This window comes from Centruroides vittatus, unplaced genomic scaffold (assembly GCF_030686945.1).
Source record: "Centruroides vittatus isolate TY-2023 unplaced genomic scaffold, ASM3068694v2 contig_13, whole genome shotgun sequence".
NCBI lineage: Eukaryota > Metazoa > Arthropoda > Arachnida > Scorpiones > Buthidae > Centruroides > Centruroides vittatus.
Genome location: NW_027120828.1, coordinates 491,949 through 512,592, shown reverse-complemented (window position 1 = coordinate 512,592; position 20,644 = coordinate 491,949). Strand labels below are relative to the sequence as shown.

Sequence of the window (20,644 nt, the reverse complement as noted above, 5' to 3'; positions counted from 1 at the left end):
AATCATCAAAATTTTTAGTAACAATAAATTAATAATACACCATTGTTAATATATTTATAAATAAACACAAAAATGGATGCTGTAAATAAAGAATCTAATTATTCGAACGAAAATAATTTGTTTTTGAAAGATAGTCGGGGTTTATGGATGCCGGATAAAGTTAAATCGCATCCATTACTCCGACGCGGATATATAACTGGGAAAATTCTCTATCGTGAGGATCGCTGCGTAATTAAGAAGGCCAAGAAAATTAATAATGATGATATTCAATTTATTGTGAAAATTGTTAAAAAAAATAAGGTTGATCCAATAATTACTATGAATGAAATTAGATGCTTGCAAAGAATTCGACATCATTTTGTGGTATGCAAAAAATATTATTTGTTTTTTTAAAAACTTTTATTTTAAAATATATCCACGCAGAAAATGTTGAGGAAAAAGAATGAATATTAGTGATGTAACGAATAGTATATTTGGCCTCAGCCGAATACCGAATATTCGGCTAGGAGCGTGGCGGAATACCGAATATTCGGCCAGGATTGTGGCTGAATGGCCGAATATTCAGCCAAACTATTCAGCTTGATTAACGTACGTACGAAAATTGGCGCGCCAACCGCATTATGGCAAGGATCGCCCACTCTGCTCTCTATTGGACCGCTGTCACTACGATTTTTTCTTCCAATAGGTCTAAATTATTTAAATTAATTAATTAAATTATAATTATTAAAGTTAATATGAGATGGAGCCTAACGTCTACCTCTAGTGCCAAATTGGTTTATAATTTATGTAATAGCCGTAAATAGCCCGATATGATTCGGCAGTTGTTGGTATTTAGATGTAAGCTATAACTTATAAGTTATTTTATTTGCAATCGATCTTTTTAACTCTAAAATTTTGTTTTTACTACGTATTTGTAGATTGAATAGTGCCCTAAGGATATACTTTAGTGGGGACATATGGTCTAGTTTTGCCCAGTTGTGGAACAGTTCAAATATATTATTGGGGGTTTTCCATTTGTGAAGTTTTGTGATATTTTAGTGCTATTGTTTTTGCCAATATTTTTAAAATTAACATGATTTCAAATGTTATCTTTTGCATATAATGAAAAATGCTCATTCTTTGCTTTATATATAAAATAAATTATATATTAGTTACTCATCTTCTAGAAATAGATAAATAATTCTTTTATTAAATATGATAAGTTTCAATAAAACGTTTCGTAAATCATTTTAAAATATCGTAAAAAATATAAAAATATACGCGAATACGAATATAACATAATTAACTAAACAATAATATTAATGCCCGATACATTCTAACCTACACGCCATCAATGCCATAAGATATCGGGCTAGATAAACGTTATAATATTATTTAATTACGAAATAATTTAATACTAGAGTTAGATGCTATTTCTTATTAACTTTAATAATTATAGTTTAATTTTCAGCATTAATAAAAGTTACCAAAATGATTAATTTACTGTGGTTTTGTTATTTCTTACTCCTGTTTTTAGGTATTCAGTATTCGGCCGAATGGTGACTAAATATTCGGTATTCGGCCGAATAGTGATTTAAATATTCGGTATTCGGCCGAATAGTGAAAAAATAGGCCGAATAGGCCGAATACCGGGTAGTAACCGAATATTCGTTACATCACTAGTCTCAAGCGATGGGGTCGAGCGGAGATACACTGAGATGTTCCGGGCGATGGCACTATACACACCGTTGGCTTAATCCATAGGAGACAGTTCTTAATCCGGAAGAGACTCTCTTCGACCATGAAGTCCCAGTATTTATACGTTTTTTCTCGTGTACTATCCACCTTTCGGATTGGCCCCTCGTCCCTTTCTTCGCTTCCCGATTGGTCTCCCCTGTTTTCAAGCGCAAAACGAGACCATGTCGGGTCGCGGGAGAGGTCCGATTCGAGGTGTCTATTTGACACCCTTTATCGACTATGCTCGGAGATTGTTGATAGAACCACAACACCAGCATTCATAATTTAATCCGTTGTTTATAATTGATGTTATTTTGGAATTCTAACGATCACGCGATATTTTTCTATCCTTCCAATTTTTCTTTTTTTCTGAAATTGTTTTCCTAAGTTGAATTTTTTCTTTGAGTACTTGTGTCAAACTTATACCTATTTATGAGCGCGTGTGTCAGAGTTCTACCTTTGGGTTGAACATTAACAGGTCATATTATAAAGCACTCAGCAAATCATTATAGATATACGTACTTAACACCTTACACTTGCCGAGAAAAAATATATTTATTTGCAACAAACACGCAAACGTTTTCAGCCTGATTCACAGGCCATCTTCAGGCTTGGAATACATTTGAAATTAAAATTCCATCCATGGAATACAAAAATTCAAATTCAAAATTAAATAAGGTACAATCAAAATAAAATATTGAATAACTAACATAAAGCAAAAAATAACAAAAAATATATAAAAATGTAACAAATGAATACGTAAGCATTAATAAATGCAAATTTCTAAGACATACAATAAAACCACTATATTGATTGGTTAGAGCCCTTATTAAACTTCTTAACCATAAACTTCCATGCAGAGGGAAGACTATCTGCGTCCCTCGCATTAAGACAGCCTTCTTGTAATCTACTTCTAAAAATCTGCAACTTTTCCGCTGTCAAGGCTAATGATGGAGACGATAAAGGATTTATGATGGCCGCCTGATTCCATTTGACCGTAGCTCCTGGCGCTTGCGCCATTTGGGACAAAACTGTTGCATTAGACCCCTTTCTGATATCATAACCATGCTCCTTGATTCTAATTCCTAAACTTCTAGTGGTTACTCCGATGTAATCTTTTTTAACGCCTAATTGCATGTTTTCATACGGAATTTTATAAACTCCTGCTTTCTCTTCTGCCTTTATAACATCTTTATCATTCCTGAGGATTTTGTATAAATTAGGGGCCCTTTTTATAAGCATCCTCGAACTTTTTCTGTGTGCTATTTCTTTCATGACTGTATTCATACTTTCATTATATGTAAACTTTACAAACTTATTGGGAGCATTCTTAAAACATCTTTTCTTGATGTTGTTTTCATATTTCTTAATTATTCCTAGAATTGTACTTTTTTGGTAACCTAGGGTCCTGGCTACACTTATTATTCTATTTATTTCTTTCGTCCTGTCTTGTACTCTTTCGCAATACAAAAAGGCTCTTCTTATTAAAGCTCTGAAAGCTGCAATTTTATATTTATACGGATCCTTGGATTGGGAGGGAATATACAATGGGCTGTGGGATGGTTTAATAAAAACACTAGTGGACAAGTGGCCTTTTTTGAATGTGATATCGATGTCGAGAAAATGCAGATTCAAGGAACTTTTCTGCTCCAATCTTAAAGTAAGGCCATCATTGTTATCATTGATCTTATCTAAAAAATCTTTAATTCTGCTGTTACTTCTCCATAATATAAGCAGGTCATCAACGTATCTGCTGAAATACACGATATCATCCTTAAAACCATGAAAAATTCTTTTTTCCAGCCTCCTAACTACCAATTCGCATAGGATCCCTGAGAGTGGGCTTCCCATAGGGACCCCTCTTCTCTGTCTGTAGACCTGTCCATTAAACACGAAACAAGACTCCCGGCAGACCAAACTAGTTAAACTCTCTACTTCTTCTGTATAACTAAGCAATTCCGAGTTATTGCTGTATAAGAAATCCAATAGTGCCTCCTCGCACGATTCTATCCTTACTGACGGATACATGCTCTCATAGTCGAAAACCGTTGCAACTTCATCCTCCATTAATGCTATACTTTGCAGATCCTTAACCACCTTCATAGGATCACGGGCAACAAGAGTATCCGTGTCTAGTTGCAAGGATAAGTATTCATGCAATTTCTTTTCTAACACAAATGTGGGACCCCTGCACTTCTCTACAACAGGTCTTATTTCTTTACCGGTTTTATGCACCTTCGCGAAAGCAAATACTAGGTCTCTAAGCTTTCCAAAGTTTTGCCTTTTCTCAAGAAATGCAGGAACCCTAGGCCAGGAACACCTAGATTATTTGCTTTCGCGAAGGTGCATAAAACCGGTAAAGAAATAAGACCTGTTGTAGAGAAGTGCAGGGGTCCCACATTTGTGTTAGAAAAGAAATTGCATGAATACTTATCCTTGCAACTAGACACGGATACTCTTGTTGCCCGTGATCCTATGAAGGTGGTTAAGGATCTGCAAAGTATAGCATTAATGGAGGATGAAGTTGCAACGGTTTTCGACTATGAGAGCATGTATCCGTCAGTAAGGATAGAATCGTGCGAGGAGGCACTATTGGATTTCTTATACAGCAATAACTCGGAATTGCTTAGTTATACAGAAGAAGTAGAGAGTTTAACTAGTTTGGTCTGCCGGGAGTCTTGTTTCGTGTTTAATGGACAGGTCTACAGACAGAGAAGAGGGGTCCCTATGGGAAGCCCACTCTCAGGGATCCTATGCGAATTGGTAGTTAGGAGGCTGGAAAAAAGAATTTTTCATGGTTTTAAGGATGATATCGTGTATTTCAGCAGATACGTTGATGACCTGCTTATATTATGGAGAAGTAACAGCAGAATTAAAGATTTTTTAGATAAGATCAATGATAACAATGATGGCCTTACTTTAAGATTGGAGCAGAAAAGTTCCTTGAATCTGCATTTTCTCGACATCGATATCACATTCAAAAAAGGCCACTTGTCCACTAGTGTTTTTATTAAACCATCCCACAGCCCATTGTATATTCCCTCCCAATCCAAGGATCCGTATAAATATAAAATTGCAGCTTTCAGAGCTTTAATAAGAAGAGCCTTTTTGTATTGCGAAAGAGTACAAGACAGGACGAAAGAAATAAATAGAATAATAAGTGTAGCCAGGACCCTAGGTTACCAAAAAAGTACAATTCTAGGAATAATTAAGAAATATGAAAACAACATCAAGAAAAGATGTTTTAAGAATGCTCCCAATAAGTTTGTAAAGTTTACATATAATGAAAGTATGAATACAGTCATGAAAGAAATAGCACACAGAAAAAGTTCGAGGATGCTTATAAAAAAGGGCCCCTAATTTATACAAAATCCTCAGGAATGATAAAGATGTTATAAAGGCAGAAGAGAAAGCAGGAGTTTATAAAATTCCGTATGAAAACATGCAATTAGGCGTTAAAAAAGATTACATCGGAGTAACCACTAGAAGTTTAGGAATTAGAATCAAGGAGCATGGTTATGATATCAGAAAGGGGTCTAATGCAACAGTTTTGTCCCAAATGGCGCAAGCGCCAGGAGCTACGGTCAAATGGAATCAGGCGGCCATCATAAATCCTTTATCGTCTCCATCATTAGCCTTGACAGCGGAAAAGTTGCAGATTTTTAGAAGTAGATTACAAGAAGGCTGTCTTAATGCGAGGGACGCAGATAGTCTTCCCTCTGCATGGAAGTTTATGGTTAAGAAGTTTAATAAGGGCTCTAACCAATCAATATAGTGGTTTTATTGTATGTCTTAGAAATTTGCATTTATTAATGCTTACGTATTCATTTGTTACATTTTTATATATTTTTTGTTATTTTTTGCTTTATGTTAGTTATTCAATATTTTATTTTGATTGTACCTTATTTAATTTTGAATTTGAATTTTTGTATTCCATGGATGGAATTTTAATTTCAAATGTATTCCAAGCCTGAAGATGGCCTGTGAATCAGGCTGAAAACGTTTGCGTGTTTGTTGCAAATAAATATATTTTTCTCGGCAAGTGTAAGGTGTTAAGTACGTATATCATTAACAGGTCGTTTAACACACGTTGGCGTCGTCCCGAGACTCGTTGTTTACATTTTCCGTCACGTTGTTTTGATCAAGAGTTCTTTTTTTTTTCCCTCTCTCTCATATAATTCATCGTTATTTTTTTCACAACAGAATTCTGCATTTTTGCGATTTCGGACCTCGTTTGGGTCCTCACGATAACAGAAGAATTTGAATGCTTTTTTTGACATGGTTTTCCAGAGTTGTAGGCTGACGCCTTAACTACTCCAGCCACCCGGCCGTCAAAGAATCCTAACTATTCAACTAATCTTTTCAAAAACTTTAATTTTTATTTTCACTTTCAGGTGAGTTTTACAGATGCCATTGAAACAGACGACGCATTTTACTTGATCCTCGAAAGAGCCGAAAATGGGGATCTTCTTAATTACGTCAACAAACGGAAACGTCTTTCAGAAGTTGAAGGCCGAAGACTTTTTTTACAACTGTTGAATGCTATAGAAATTTGTCACAAGTATAAAATTTGTCATAGAGATATTAAATTAGAAAATATCTTATTGGATAAGGAACTAAATTTAAAACTGACAGGTATGCATTTAATTATTGCATCATCAAAATTTTATTTAAAATGATTTGCAATGAGTGAATATAAATGTTTGATTACATGGCAGATTTCGATTTGGCTGCTTCCGATTGTAATCTTATGAAACTGAATGCTCCTTATGGAAGCTATGGATATGTCGCTCCAGAAATATTGTTGGAATCTAATTATAATGGTTATAAAGTAGATGTATGGTGTGCAGGTAGTTTTTCTTGTTTTTTTTTACTTTTTTCCTTGTGGGCACTAACAGCAATGCTAGATTACTCACTAGGCATGTGAGGCACATGCCTTGGTGCCCGAGTCTCTGGACCCCGAAATTGGAAAAAAATATAAAACAATTTTACCGTTGCAATTTTATATCAATTTATAAATAAATCTGCAGTTACAAGTATTGATAAATCTTATTGGTTAATGATGTCATAAAATCACTTAGAAGGGTCCGGGAAGGTCTAATCCGTCACTGACCAGAGGGTTTTTTCATGTTCATCATGTGTTTGGCCATGCCCATAATGGAGTAGCTGCTGGAAAGAAACGGGGTTGATATATGCATGTTTTCTTATTTAAGTGCAAAAACGTCTGACGATTCGGTTCAAATTTTGACGCTTGTTTCCTAGAGCGGCAAGCTGATACAATTTTTTGCTTATAAAAAATGCCAAAAAATATAGTTAAATGCTTTATATTAATAATTTTTTCAAGTTTGTACGAAATTTGTGAATTAAGCTTGAAGAAAAGAATTTGAAGTTTTTTTCTTCAAACTTAAATCTTATTAAAAATAATTTATAATATACAAGCACTCATATACATAGCGCACTCGAGATCTAATCTTGAAAAATCAGAGTTGAATGGATAAAAATTTTTAATGGGAATTCGATAAAATTCCCACCTTATGTGACCGCTAATTCATAATTAATATAGAAAAAGAACACAACACAATATCAATAAAAAAATAAATAAATAAAATAAATTTTAATTAGAAAAATAGTTTTGGAAAATTTACTAGTGTTTCTTTTCCTTTTACTTTCGGAGGTGCCAGGGCCATTTGGCCCATCCTCTTTATACAAGAAAATTTCATTAAGTTTTTACCAAATTAGCGAATGAAGCTTTACAATTAATGTTGTCGACTTGAAGACATTAAGATGTCTTCAGGATAATTCCCTTTTAGAGATTTAATTTAAAAATATTCAGCTATAATATCTGATTTAACATTATTTATTGATATAAAACAATACTATTTATAGGTATATGTCTTTATGCAATGTTATGTGGAAGACTTCCTTTCATCCATATGCAACAGAGAGATATATATCTGGAGGCAATTAACAAGATTACTTTTAGGATACCAATTAGTAATGGTTGGTTGAACAATTATTGTATAGCATTGTGTTATTGTATAGCATTCTCTGTGAAATTGTTTTTGTATATATTCAGAAAGTCGTGATTTAATTTATCACATGCTCAATCCCGACCCAAATTTAAGACCATCATTGCGATCTGTGAGCCTTTGGAAATGGATAAGGGAACCAATGAAACTAGTCAATACATCGAAGTCATTCGTAAAATCTAACTCGAACAAAAGTTAATATATATTAATTTTGAAAATAAATAATGTAAGTTGTTATAAACAAGTTTTAAATTTCAGTTTTAAAATTTGATTATCGACCGGAACATGAATTAACTTTGGATCAAAACTCTGCTTCTCGTTTAACTTTAAACAAAGTTTCGAGATTCGTAAAGAAGAGCAAAGAAATAATTGCAAAATCTGAAAAGTAATTATTTTGAAATATTTTAAGCGTCCGTTTAATTAATATTATTTACTAAAAATTGGACATTACATAAATTTTTATATTAGTTAAATGATCACATAGTAAGATAATTCTTACTACATGCAGAATTTTTCGTTTTTGGCTCTACGAACACTAAAAGCTTCCATAATGGGTATGTATCCATTATGAAAGCTCTCTTAACCAGGGCCAGATTTACATAGGGACATTTGGAACCGGTGCCCAGAGCCCCCACAAAATAGGGGACCCCACAAAACTATGTTTAAACATCATTTTTTTTTCTCTATTACTGCGGCAGCCTGGTGTAGCAAGTGGTTAGAGTCCTATGTATCCGAGCCAGACAATCCATATAAACTTTTTGGGGTTTCCGTCCACCTGGATTTTATCCCTGGTTCTTCATGAGAGGGACTATAAGTGATTAGGAGTTCGAATCCGATTCAGATCTTCGTAAATTCTTTGTGGTTATTTCGATTAGAACGTGATTCGTCATTCATCATTATGTCATACGCAATGGTGGAACTACTTTTATTTTCTCAACTGAAAGTTGAGTTAACATCCAATCGGATACAAACAATAATCAGAAAGTATTAACAAAATGCATATCTTTAGGTTCCCGTTATTATCAGTCGATTCGTCTGGTCGCGACAATGACATATTGGTCTAATTCAGCAAACTTTTTCTTACACGAAATTCCTACCGTCATTATACAAACAAAGAGGGGCGGAGACACTGTAACAGAAGTTCCTCTAAACTTTATGTCGCATAATCGCCATCTCGTCGATTGAAGCGTAATTCGTTCATTCTCGTAGTTTTTCCCTCGCACAGTATTGTCGTCGCTGATCGCCTTTGTATTACTCCCGTGATGGAACCGAAAAGAAGAGTCTCTCCCAACCACGTGTCAATATACACAAACTCGCTGTTCCCCCACCGGATTTATTGCCCCCAGGCAACAACGGGCGATGGAACATTCTAGAACAGTCCAAACAAAGGATTTATAATCGACAATTTCATTTATATATGTTGCAGTCAAAACTAGTTTTTAGTTAGGACGCGTTTTAACTAGATGTAACTAGTTTATACTGGATGTCTTTCTTATAACTAAAATTTACTGCTAGTCAAAAATGACTTTGAGTTAAAACCGGTTTTAACAAAGACATCCAGTATAAACTAGTTTCAACTAGGTAAAACGCGTCCTAACTAAAAACTGGTTTTGACTGCAACATATACATATGATGAGCGATTGTCACACTACAATAGTAGAAACTGGTTTGGCCAAAGCTAACAGGAAAGTAAAAACCTCTGAATTTTTTTGCATTTCTCGATGTTTCAGGGTCCGAAGTCCAAAAATGTACAAATATTGGGGGAGGGGATAATTTTTTGACTGATTGTCAAACTTTCTCTCTGTGTTATATTTATGTTCCTTTATTGAAGGATTATTTTTGTATGCCTTTAATTAATATTACTGATGTTGTTTTAGTGTTAATATTGCCGACATGGTTCTGTGATTTTCTTCAAAAATGTTCCTATAGTGTATGATTAATTTCGTATCGCTTTAATTAATGTTAATAACACAGATGTGTGACCAATATTTTCAATAAATATTGTATTAAATAATACAAATGTTTTAATCCCAATCATCACTTTATTTATTTCCCCCAAACATATTTATGTAGCTAAAATTAGTTTTAACTAATGTTTAAGGTTAAAACTAGTTTTAACTAAAATCCAAACATGTACAGCAGTAAATTCTAGTTATAACTAGAAAATTCTAGATGTAACAAAGACATCCAGTATAAACTAGTTTCAACTAGTTAAAACGCGTCCTAACTAAAAACTGGTTTTGACTGCAACATATACATATGATGAGCGATTGTCACACTACAATAGTAGAAACTGGTTTGGCCAAAGCTAACAGGGCCCAAACATGTCAAGCAAAACGCTTGCGGCTCATGACCAAAATAATAATTTTCACCATGGGTCAGGTAATTCTTTTTCTCAGTCAGGTGCTAAAGACTGTTTTGTGAATGCAAGTTTCATCTTCTGCCGGAAGTGAAGTTGGGAGGGGACGGCCCGACCACATTAGGATTTCGAACCACTGCCCGAAGTTATTATGACGGCCAATACGAATGTATGTACAGTACATACTGTATATATTTTTTCAATATATACTGTATACCCTTATGCTGAAGTCATTTACGATGGAAATTCCAGTCTGATTCGCTCGTAATGGAAAAAATTGAGATCAACTATCTAGCTTCAAAACATAATTTGAGTCATGATGAGAAATTAATTACTAATGAATGTGAACACCAGTGACCGAGTGGATAACTGTTGTTCACACTGAACACTGGTATTTGGTCGTGGGTTCGCTCCTTGCCAATGGGCTGCCATGTGGAATTTTCCGAATTTTCTCGTTAGTAATACTAAATAGGGGAAAGTTTTCTATGTAATGTCCATCCGCATTGCCCGATAAACCAAATTACTAATTAAGCCTGGATGATGATGTAACGGGTTAAATCAGAAACTCACAGTTCACAACACACAAAAACAACGTACAGTACTTAAACTGTAGTAAGGCAGAACGATTTTCATAAACAAGACAATTCATCATAATAGATTACGTATCACATTGATAAGAAACAGAAATTAACAGTGTATTAACAAAATAATTCCGAATGTAAATAGCCTACAAATGTACAACTCCTAGACAAAAAATTAGAATATTCACCTAACTGAAAGTTTAGTGTACATTTTCTCATGAACAACACAGAGTACGAAAATTATTTTCGACACTACATAAACAATATGTCTATGTATATTTATTATATCCATTAATCAGACAAATTAACTCAAACGTTTTTTGTTACAGATGGAAATGAAAAGACAAAAAAATAGAATAACAGTTTGACCGTGACGAAAATTAGAATATTAGCTACATATGGGTTAAATATAGGAAATACAACAAAATAATCTTAATGTCGTTCATGGTGCGGATTAATGCTTCACATTCGTTTTTAGTGATGCAGTTCCAAATGTATCGAATGCACGTCACTAGTTGAGCACCGTTCTTTAAGTTGTTGTTTTATGACTCTCCACAAATTTTCAATGGGGTTTAAGTCTTGGGAATTACTTGGCCAATGTAGGATTGTAATCTATCGTTCTTGTAACCAACGTATCGTTGACTTTGCTTCATGAGAGGATGCCCCATCTTGTTAATATAGAAATGTTTCCTCGACTAAATCCTCTGTTGATAGTATCATAAATGTCTGTAAGATGTGCATCGGCATGTACCCGAAGAATGCACAGTTGTCCTACACCGTTACACTCAAGCATCTCCATATCATGACAGACGATGCAAACTTCAAGGATCTCTTCACGCAGTTTTTTTGAAGGCCTCTTTGGCTGTTCTCCATACACGTGGGCCTTGGTCACCACAGAAGATACAGCACAGGGATTCGCCATTGAATAGAACGTTGTTTCAGTCGTCTTCGTTTCACATGAGCCTCTCTCTGCACCATCTGACACGCGCTTGCTTTTTCGTTAGAGATGGCTTCGTCTTGGGAACACAACAGTTGAAGTGCAAGTCGTGCATCCTTCGTGTGCAAGTCGTGTGGTTCGGCTACTAACGTTCATTCCAGTTCTGCATTGTGCATGCAAGTGTTTAACGCTTTTAAAGCGGATTCGCACGACAATCCTTCTCAAGTTTCTCTCATTCCTCGCAGTTGTTGCTCGTTTAGTCCACATTTCTGGCGTGTGTTAGTTAAAATTTGAACAGGGTTTTGTTGTTTCAGAACTCTAGAGACTGTTGGCTGCAAGCACTTTACATAATTCGCAATTTCTTTTTGTGTTCTTCCATCAATTCTTCTTTCAATACACTTAAAATAAAATATAATATATTTATTTTTCAGAAGTGAGTTGAAATATAAACCCAAAGATGCCGACTCCATACAAGATTGGGAATGTTCAAAAAGTGAAAATATTATATAAATACATAAATATGAATTGGTGTTTAAAAAAAAAAAAATAATTTTTGAGCTTTACTTTTATAGATTTGGACAAGAATTTAAATTTACTGCAGAAACGTTTTCGTGAAAATACGAAGAACGATATTATAAACTTGCACTACAGTCATTCAGCAAGAATTTTTTCTAATATTCGTCGTACAAAGGAAAATTCTCACAAACATGTTCGAATTCACGAAAAAAATAAACAAGAAAAATTACAGAGTTGGAAAAATTGGTGTAATATAATGATAAATAAAATGGATAATTAAAGTGAATTATCATTTAGTTAACGGGAAAAATTTTTAAGTGGACAGCAAAAAAAGTTAAACTTACATTTTGTATTTAAAATTTAAAAAGTTAATTAATTTTTATAGTTATTTATGTGTTTTTTTAAATAAAAATCTTTCGCTCTACAAGCACTAAAAGGACATATTTTCATGCTTATCACGGATTTATTCAGTTTGGCATGCAATGGGAACGATCTGTATGATGAGGGCCGGAACTCTACATATCATCTGTGGCAAATCGATGACGAAAATTTTCGAAATTTAATTCGGATTTGATCTCAGATTCTCAGAGAGGCATGATCGGATCACCTTTATTACAAAGGGCCGCATGCATAAAACATTTACCGATCGGTAAAATTGAGGATTCGGTGTACGACAACATTTAAAGAACACAAACATTTTACCGATCACATGACGCTACGTGATAAAGGACAATCCATAGTGGTGGTAGAAATTGCAGATAATATGGCAAAATGCATTAGACTTAAAAACACTCCTTTCGTTCTCCGCGCATTTTAAACTTCAAAAATTTCTTCGTTTATTTTAGCAGATACTTTAGCGAGACGAACTTTCCTTTAAGAGTAATATTTAGAGATCGTAATATAATTAATACCAGTAATATATAAAACATTTATATAGAGAAAGTATAATTAATTAAAATATAACTTAATTATTCTTATAATTATTGATAAACTGAAAAAATTATAAACTTGATTAAACAATATCTTGACAGATTTCCTGTTTAATCTGAAATGAGATTTAAAATCAATTTCACTATATGAAGTAACAATTGTTATATAACAGACGTGGGCAAATGCGGCTCTTGCTGAAAGTGTTAATTTCTGTTTTTTATTATTATTTTTACAATTTTATTTTTGTAATTTTGTGAAAATATGTTTATCAAAAAAATTCAATATTTGTTTTATATTATACAGGTATACCTCGAGTTACGTCGTTGTCGATTATACGTCGTTTGTCAAAAAAGTATATGGAAAAATAAAAATCAAGTTTAAGTCATTTTATTCGACTTTATATCCGTCCGCCACAAATATTGAAGACGTAATATCACTAGAAAAGCGTTAAAAGCACATAAAATCATAATAAAATATGTACACTTACAGTAAATGTTAATATAACATCATAAATCCTAGAGAACGAAACATGAAAACATCTGTGTTTCTGTGTTGTCGTCTTATTTAGCGGTCTTTAAGTGCTCATTATTGGCGTTTTCCACCGTAGTTTCGACTTACGTCGTAACTACACAAGTAAATTCGTACTTTATTATTATTTTTACAATTTTATTTTTATAATTTTCTGAAAATATGTTTATTAAACAAATTCAATATTTGTTTTATATTATATTCATATTATATAATAAAATCACGCGCCTTACCATACTATCTGCCACGACAGTACAGAACTGCGGCTCCCATGCATTTTGCAAAACCTACATTTCGGTCCCACTGAACTCTTGCTTGCCCACCCATTATATAATCTTGAATTTTAGTCTTTTTCCCCTTTAACTTTGGTTCTAAATTAAATAAAGATTGTAAAAAAAGCAGATCGGTTTCTTCTTCTGTAAATGGGAAGAAAGCTTTATTTTCTGACATTAATACTGTAGAAATAGCATTCGTTAAAGTTTTCTTTATAATATCTCGCATGGCCGTGTTTAACTAACTCAACAGGTAAACAACTCTTTCCAGAAATTCATTTGTGATGAATTTCTTTTGCCGTCACACAATGATAAGCTGCGACGACTCACAGTTGAGCTTTTTAACGCACCGGAATTGTTGAGTTTGCTGAACGCAGCCAATGATAAACGCGCTTTACTCTTCGGATCAGGCGAAAAGACTGACCTTACATATGCGTCACAATGAAAAAGAAATAGATATTAATGCAAGCAAGCTCGGGATATAGACGTTTGTGACATGCTCCAGCCAAACTTTCGCCGCAAAGCGATTGCAGCGCTCGAAGTGATAGAAATATTTATTAAGCCACTTTCGTAGCATTAGAGCTATTGACTTTCAACTAGATCGAAAACTGGGTTACAAGATTTTATCTAGACCAGTGTTTCCCAACGTGGGGCCCACGCCTCAAGGTGGGCAATTCGAAAATGGACTCGTCCAGAGTTTAAGTTAACCATATAGCTGCTATACGCTGTATTTATTGTAAATATTGATTTAAGTTAGTTTTAGTTTTCTTTGTTCTTTGTTTCCCTTTTCTTTTAGAACTTTCCTTTATAACCTTTTCCCTTGGGGTGGGATTAACAATTCTGGGAACCACTGAGAACAAAGAGGTGAACAAAGCCCTGATGCCGGTGAAAGAGAAGAAAGAAGATTCGTTGCCCAGACCTTGAAGTGGACAGACGTGAGTTGTGGTGTTCCAGGTCGCATTTGGCAACGACTGGAAAGTGCAAGAGACTTTGATGAAAGGATTGGGTTTTGTCGTAACCACGATAAAACCCAATCCTTTCCAGTGTGGCAATTAAGTGTATATGTTAGGGGGGCATAAGAATTTTAGAAAGACTTAGGTGGGGCAGTGCCGTAACTAGGGCGGTGCCAGCGGTGCCCAGGCACAGAGCGCAGACCCTGGGGGGACGTAGAAATGACCTGGACCAAGTTTTATATCATAGTTTTGGGGCGTAGTTACAGAAGCTCGCACCGGGCGCACAAAAGACTAGTTACGACGCTGAGGTGGGGCATAGCACAAAAAAGGTTGGGAAACATTGATCTAGACAGAATTTAAAAAAAAAATTAAAAAAACGTATAAGATTTTTCGCTTAATTTGCAATAAATACTAAATATTTTAATTAATTTTACATATAATTTGATGATAATATTAATTAATTAAATTAGAATAAACTTTAAAAAATTAAGTGAAAAATTAACAGAATTTTAGGTGGCACTGTTATCGGACCGTTACGTAAATCACGTGAATTGGCAGATAAATAGGTGTTGTGGTACTTTGTTTTTTGGTTGAAGTAAAGCTAAAACAGGAATAATGCTTAAACCAAAAGCATTGACTCAAGTATTGAGTCAGGCTAATACAGGAGGAATCCAATGTACTCTGTAAGTATCACTACAGGAAAGTATTAAATTAGTTTTCGCAGTGTTCAATGGATATCAGATATTACGTTGAAAAGTTTTATATTTACAATTGATTTCTATGGATAAAATCAAGTTGAGAATCAAAAATTATAGATTTGTAAATCCTTTATTAACAAGACATTAGACACTACATTACTCAAGCGATTACTTAATCAAATCTTGGGTGCTTGATGTCATTAACACAAGCTTTGCATGTTGTATCTCCAAGTTCGAAAGAAAAGGAAAAGGAAGTAATGGCTGTGTTTGGCACACTCGACAGTTCCAGAGCTATCTAGTATTTTTCTGCTGAATGCCCTCTACAGTAGCGCTCTTTCGGAACACATTTGGTGTATTGATGTCACATTTGGTAGTGTCTTTTGTTTACGCTACCTGACCGATGAGGCATTTTGTTCTGATGCATATGTCACTTGTCGTTTGGCAGATCCAGGTTGCAATGTATGGCTACCAATTTGCTTAGTTAAGGCTGTTGAATCTGCTAAATGCAGCCAATAAACCCAGGAAAAGTCCCTGATATCAGTTTGTTTTACCGAAGTTAGAAATGTAGGACCAATTTGTGTGTGTCAGATAGACACACAAATTTTTCCTACATTTCTAACTTTGAATGAGATTGACCCAACCTTATAATTTGCATATTATATATATTTAGTAAACGATGTAATTTTGTTATGGTTTTGTTCTATGTACTAAGTATGCATCGACAAATAACATCGAGTTGACAATATATTTCATCATACAGCATATAGGCCATTTTAAGTCTCCTAAAGAGGAAAAGTTTTAAACCCTACTGTTGAAATTGCTTATTCTAAATGTTTGTCAATTCAATTTTTGCAAATTATTTAGTATTATACATTTAACATGACAAAACCCTCAAAAATTGAGAGCGACTTCCGAATTCTTTTGTTCCTTTTGATGCTTTTCTTGTTTTTATGGGTTTTTCTACTCTTAGCAGGGTGACAATGATGTCCAACAGAGTAAATGAATGATTAATTAGGCAAGAGTTTACTCTTGCCTGTTATTAATCATTCATTTATTTTAAAAAGAACTTAAATTTTCTAATTTTTTCTGGATTTTGTACAGGTTATTAAACCGAGAAGGAACACTACTTGCGTATTCCGGTTATGGAGATAAAGATGCGAGACTTGCCGCCGCCATTGCCAGTAGCATCTGGTTGGCTTACGAGAAGAATGGTCGAACTGCACTGAATGAAGATAACATGAAATTTATCCTGCTAGATTGTGAGGTAGTGTCTTATAAGAGTCAATATTACCTTATTATTGGTACATAAAATACATTTCTTCCATATCATTTTAGGAAGGAAAAATTGCAATAACTAAAGTTGCAAATCTCTTACTTTGTCTCCATGGTAAAGACAGTGTAGGACTTGGTATGTTAAAAGCCAAAACTCAGGCACTAGCTGAATATCTAGATGGCCCGCTGATGCAAGTGGCATCGTCTTGAAAACACATGTTGTAAATAAATTTAGTAATTATTATCGTGGATTAAAATAATATTTAGTCTATGATGCAGCAGATGATCTTTTTAAATAAATACTTACCTTGCTAAGAATTTGTTTTCCAAATTTTATATTTTCAGATTTGTTCTGTAAATTATGTGATCAATATCATTCTTTTACTTATTAAATATGTTTTTAAAAATTTTTTGTATATTCTAAACTGTAAAGATTGAAAACATGTAAAAAATATTGAAATAATTTTTGTATTACTTTTTTCTTCTTTTCAGTTTTATCTCTGTACTTTCACACCTTGGAATTATATATTAAGATATATTTACTATTCTGAAGAGTAGTAAATATATTTCATCAATGATATACAGTACAATAAATGTGGATAATTATAAAAGCAGCAGTCTCAGAATCTCAAATTTCATTTTTTTTTTACTATGAACTTGAATCAGTTTGTTTTTGCATACTCTGATGAAATAAGTTTGATCTAGTTGAAAATTGGAATTTTCTTTTCTGTTTATCAAAGTACAAGATGACTTGCTCAGGTATGTATCAATTCAGTTCAATTATGAGTATGGAACACTTTGTTCAATAATCTCATGATTGCACAGTCCTGTTTGAATATCATATGTAAACATACCGCAGTCAACTGCTCTGCTCTGTCATGAAATAAAGAATTGTATAAGTATTTACTCCCAAGTGAATCACTATATATACAGAATAGCCACAAAGTTTGTATGCTCCTTCTATTCTCTGAATAAATTTAAATTTTCTCTGTTCTAATCATCAATCATGTTAATTATTTGAAATCAGTAATTTAATAACTGTCTCAGAAAAATTTCTCAACTTTGTCACAGTACTTAAAGTGAATTGTCATATTAGGCCTATTATTGCATTATTTTTTTGATTATGTTGCAATATGAATCTAAATTGTGCAAGATGCTCTGGATTGTAACCTGTATTATAAGTAGATTTGCAAATTTTTTAAAATATAAACCAACATTTAATGTTGGATATGCTGTTAGAGGATGAAAGAACTTAATTATAACTCAGGGTTGTCCAACCTTTTTTCTTAATGGGCCAAATTAGAAATTTAGGTACATTCAGCAGGCCACAAAGGTACTTTATATAAATATATGCTTATAAAAAGTTCAAAATTTGAATATCAAATGTTAATAAATATATATAAATACAAAAAATCCTGCATTATTGATACTTGATAGTAAAAAAAGAAATTATACTCACACAAGATAAATTTAATGCGATTTTTGATATTTTTGCCTTCCTTTTATTATAATGTCAATATCTGTTTTTATGGTACTAGTCTTAATTCTAAGAATTTTAGTCAAATGGGAATCACTCAGCTTATTTCTTTCAGCAGTTTTGATGTTTATCATGCATGAAAGAATTGTTAACAACAGTATGTTATGCATGTGAGGTGGTACGGTTTTCTAGCACCAATTACATCATTACAATATCAAAGTATATCCAGTGAAACAAGAATAATTTTTACAATATACTTTACCAAAATAAATGAAATATACTTAAAAAATTTAGTGCAGTGGGCTGCATAAAAATATTAAGTGGACCACAGTGCAGCCTGTGAGTTGGACATCCCTGCTCTAACTGGTGTTAATGATAAAGTATAAAACATAGTGCATTGCACTATGTTTTATACTTTGTTTTTGTAGTAAGATCATTGTTTTGTGGTGTGTTTTATATGTTATAATTACATTGTGCATTAACATTTATAAGATTTTGTGTTATGTTTTGCACTGAACATTCAAGATTAAACTTAGTTTCCAAAAATACTTATGAGGAAGTAAGTCATACTTTTTAAAAAAGTGCAGAATTATTTACTCATGGAAAATTTTAAATTACATTTAAGATATAAATTTGTATTGCACATTAATTGTATATAAATTGCATTAATATGAATGCATTATGTTAAGGAAGGTTGTCAAAGCATTCAGCATTTATATTCACTGAATAACAACTTAAGTGAATAGGGGCCAGTTTCCCTTACAAGACCTCCTGGAAGGCATTTCCCCTTGCTTAACATTGCTCACCAGAGAAGGCAACGAGGAACCACTCTGGTTGTAACTTCCCCAGGATACACCTTGGCGTCGGCGAGCACCTGGCACCTTACCAACCACTTATTAACCTGTGCCAGGTGCTTGCCGACGTCAGGATTTCTGATACGGCACACAGAGAGAGAGAGTAGGTCAAAAACTTGACCTTTTCTGAGATGAATGATTTGACAAAGACCTGAAACTTCCAAGAGAGTTTGCAACTAAAATGATGCCAAATGTGGATGAAAATGGAAAGAAGACACATATTCTGTAAATACCAATGTAAAGACATGGCAAGATTTGTCCTTCATATTGTCTGCAATGCAGTATCACAACCAACTTATTGCCTTCTAATATACAAAATTCTTAATATCTTATAGAAATGGTTGAAATTTTGATGTGTTTACTAAGGTTTTTTACTCAGTATGGGGGTGTACTATTTACCATATAAATGCTGAATGCTTTTTTAACACTATATGTATATTATGTTCATTCTTGCAGCTTACTGCAGACTGAATCCTTCCAACACAATTTAAACTTTGCATCATACAGGTTTCTAGTATCTTAATGCAGTATTCTCAGCACTCATTAGTTATTTGTGCACATGCTTTAGTTGGACAACAATGATTGGCAATACAAGCCAATGAAAGCTATCATACAGGAGTCTGGACTCCTAATATGTTTCATCCATCTTGTTGATTGCAGGTCTTGATAAAGGATATAGCATTTTACACAGTTACAACAAAAACTTATCATTTGCAAAAATGGGGTATTTAAGGTAAACTACTGAATTTGCCTAACTAAATAAAAGATTTTTTCTAACTAAAAGAATTTTTCTAACTAAATAAAAGATTCAACTAGCCTAGTGTTGAGAAAAATGTCACTTCATTGTGCCTGTACACAATAAGCAAATACAACACGGTTTCAACATCAACAACAACATCTACTGAATTTGCTTTAACTTAACATTTTTAGTGGCATTTTGGAATTGAAAATGAAATAAGAACTTGTAATATTTGACAATTGATTATTTGTCTCTATTGTTATATCAACTTATTTCTCCATATTTTCTAAGTATTAGAATACATGTGCAATTTCCATAAAATATACATTTCATAAAGCCACATTCTAATTAGAGGAAATTAATTGCATTTTTTTGTATAAAATGGGATAGTCCAAAAATAAGTTTCCCAGGGCTACTATTAACAGGAAATTTTATTCTGGAGACTAAATACAGTATATTGTGGATAGGAATAGGCATTCTCACTTCATTTTTTGACATAATCTCCATTGATATTGCATTTCTTGTTTGCTCCACAAGAAACCTTATAGAATTCTATGCATAAGGAAAAAGTTTTGAATGGTTTCTTTCACTTCATTGCTGGTGAAATTGTTCTCCTAGTGCCTTCTTCAAAGATTGAAAAAAGTGAAAGTTGGTGGGAATGAGGTCAAGACCATAAAAAGAGTGATTGACACATTCCCAACCAAATTTACCAACATGGAATACTGTTGCTACTATCTTATGGGATCTTTCATTGTTATCAAGGGTAATCCCTAAACTGACATC

The 20,644-nt window shown here is 33.5% G+C and overlaps 2 protein-coding genes across 2 annotated transcripts; both read left to right on the top strand.

Annotated features, from left to right (window-relative positions):
• Window positions 1–43: 43 nt before the first annotated feature.
• Window positions 44–12,418, top strand: LOC136989749 (testis-specific serine/threonine-protein kinase 2-like). The gene is made up of 8 exons (XM_067288004.1): window positions 44–363; window positions 6,111–6,351; window positions 6,435–6,566; window positions 7,603–7,716; window positions 7,793–7,939; window positions 8,004–8,130; window positions 12,054–12,115; window positions 12,195–12,418. The coding sequence occupies exons 1-8, from the start codon at window positions 73–75 to the stop codon at window positions 12,416–12,418; spliced, it is 1,338 nt and encodes a 445-aa protein (XP_067144105.1). The 5' UTR covers window positions 44–72.
• Window positions 12,419–15,342: 2,924 nt separating this feature from the next.
• Window positions 15,343–17,788, top strand: Lamtor2 (Late endosomal/lysosomal adaptor, MAPK and MTOR activator 2). Its single transcript, XM_067288089.1, has 3 exons — window positions 15,343–15,504; window positions 16,621–16,783; window positions 16,855–17,788. The coding sequence occupies exons 1-3, from the start codon at window positions 15,437–15,439 to the stop codon at window positions 16,999–17,001; spliced, it is 378 nt and encodes a 125-aa protein (XP_067144190.1). The 5' UTR covers window positions 15,343–15,436; the 3' UTR covers window positions 17,002–17,788.
• Window positions 17,789–20,644: the final 2,856 nt, after the last annotated feature.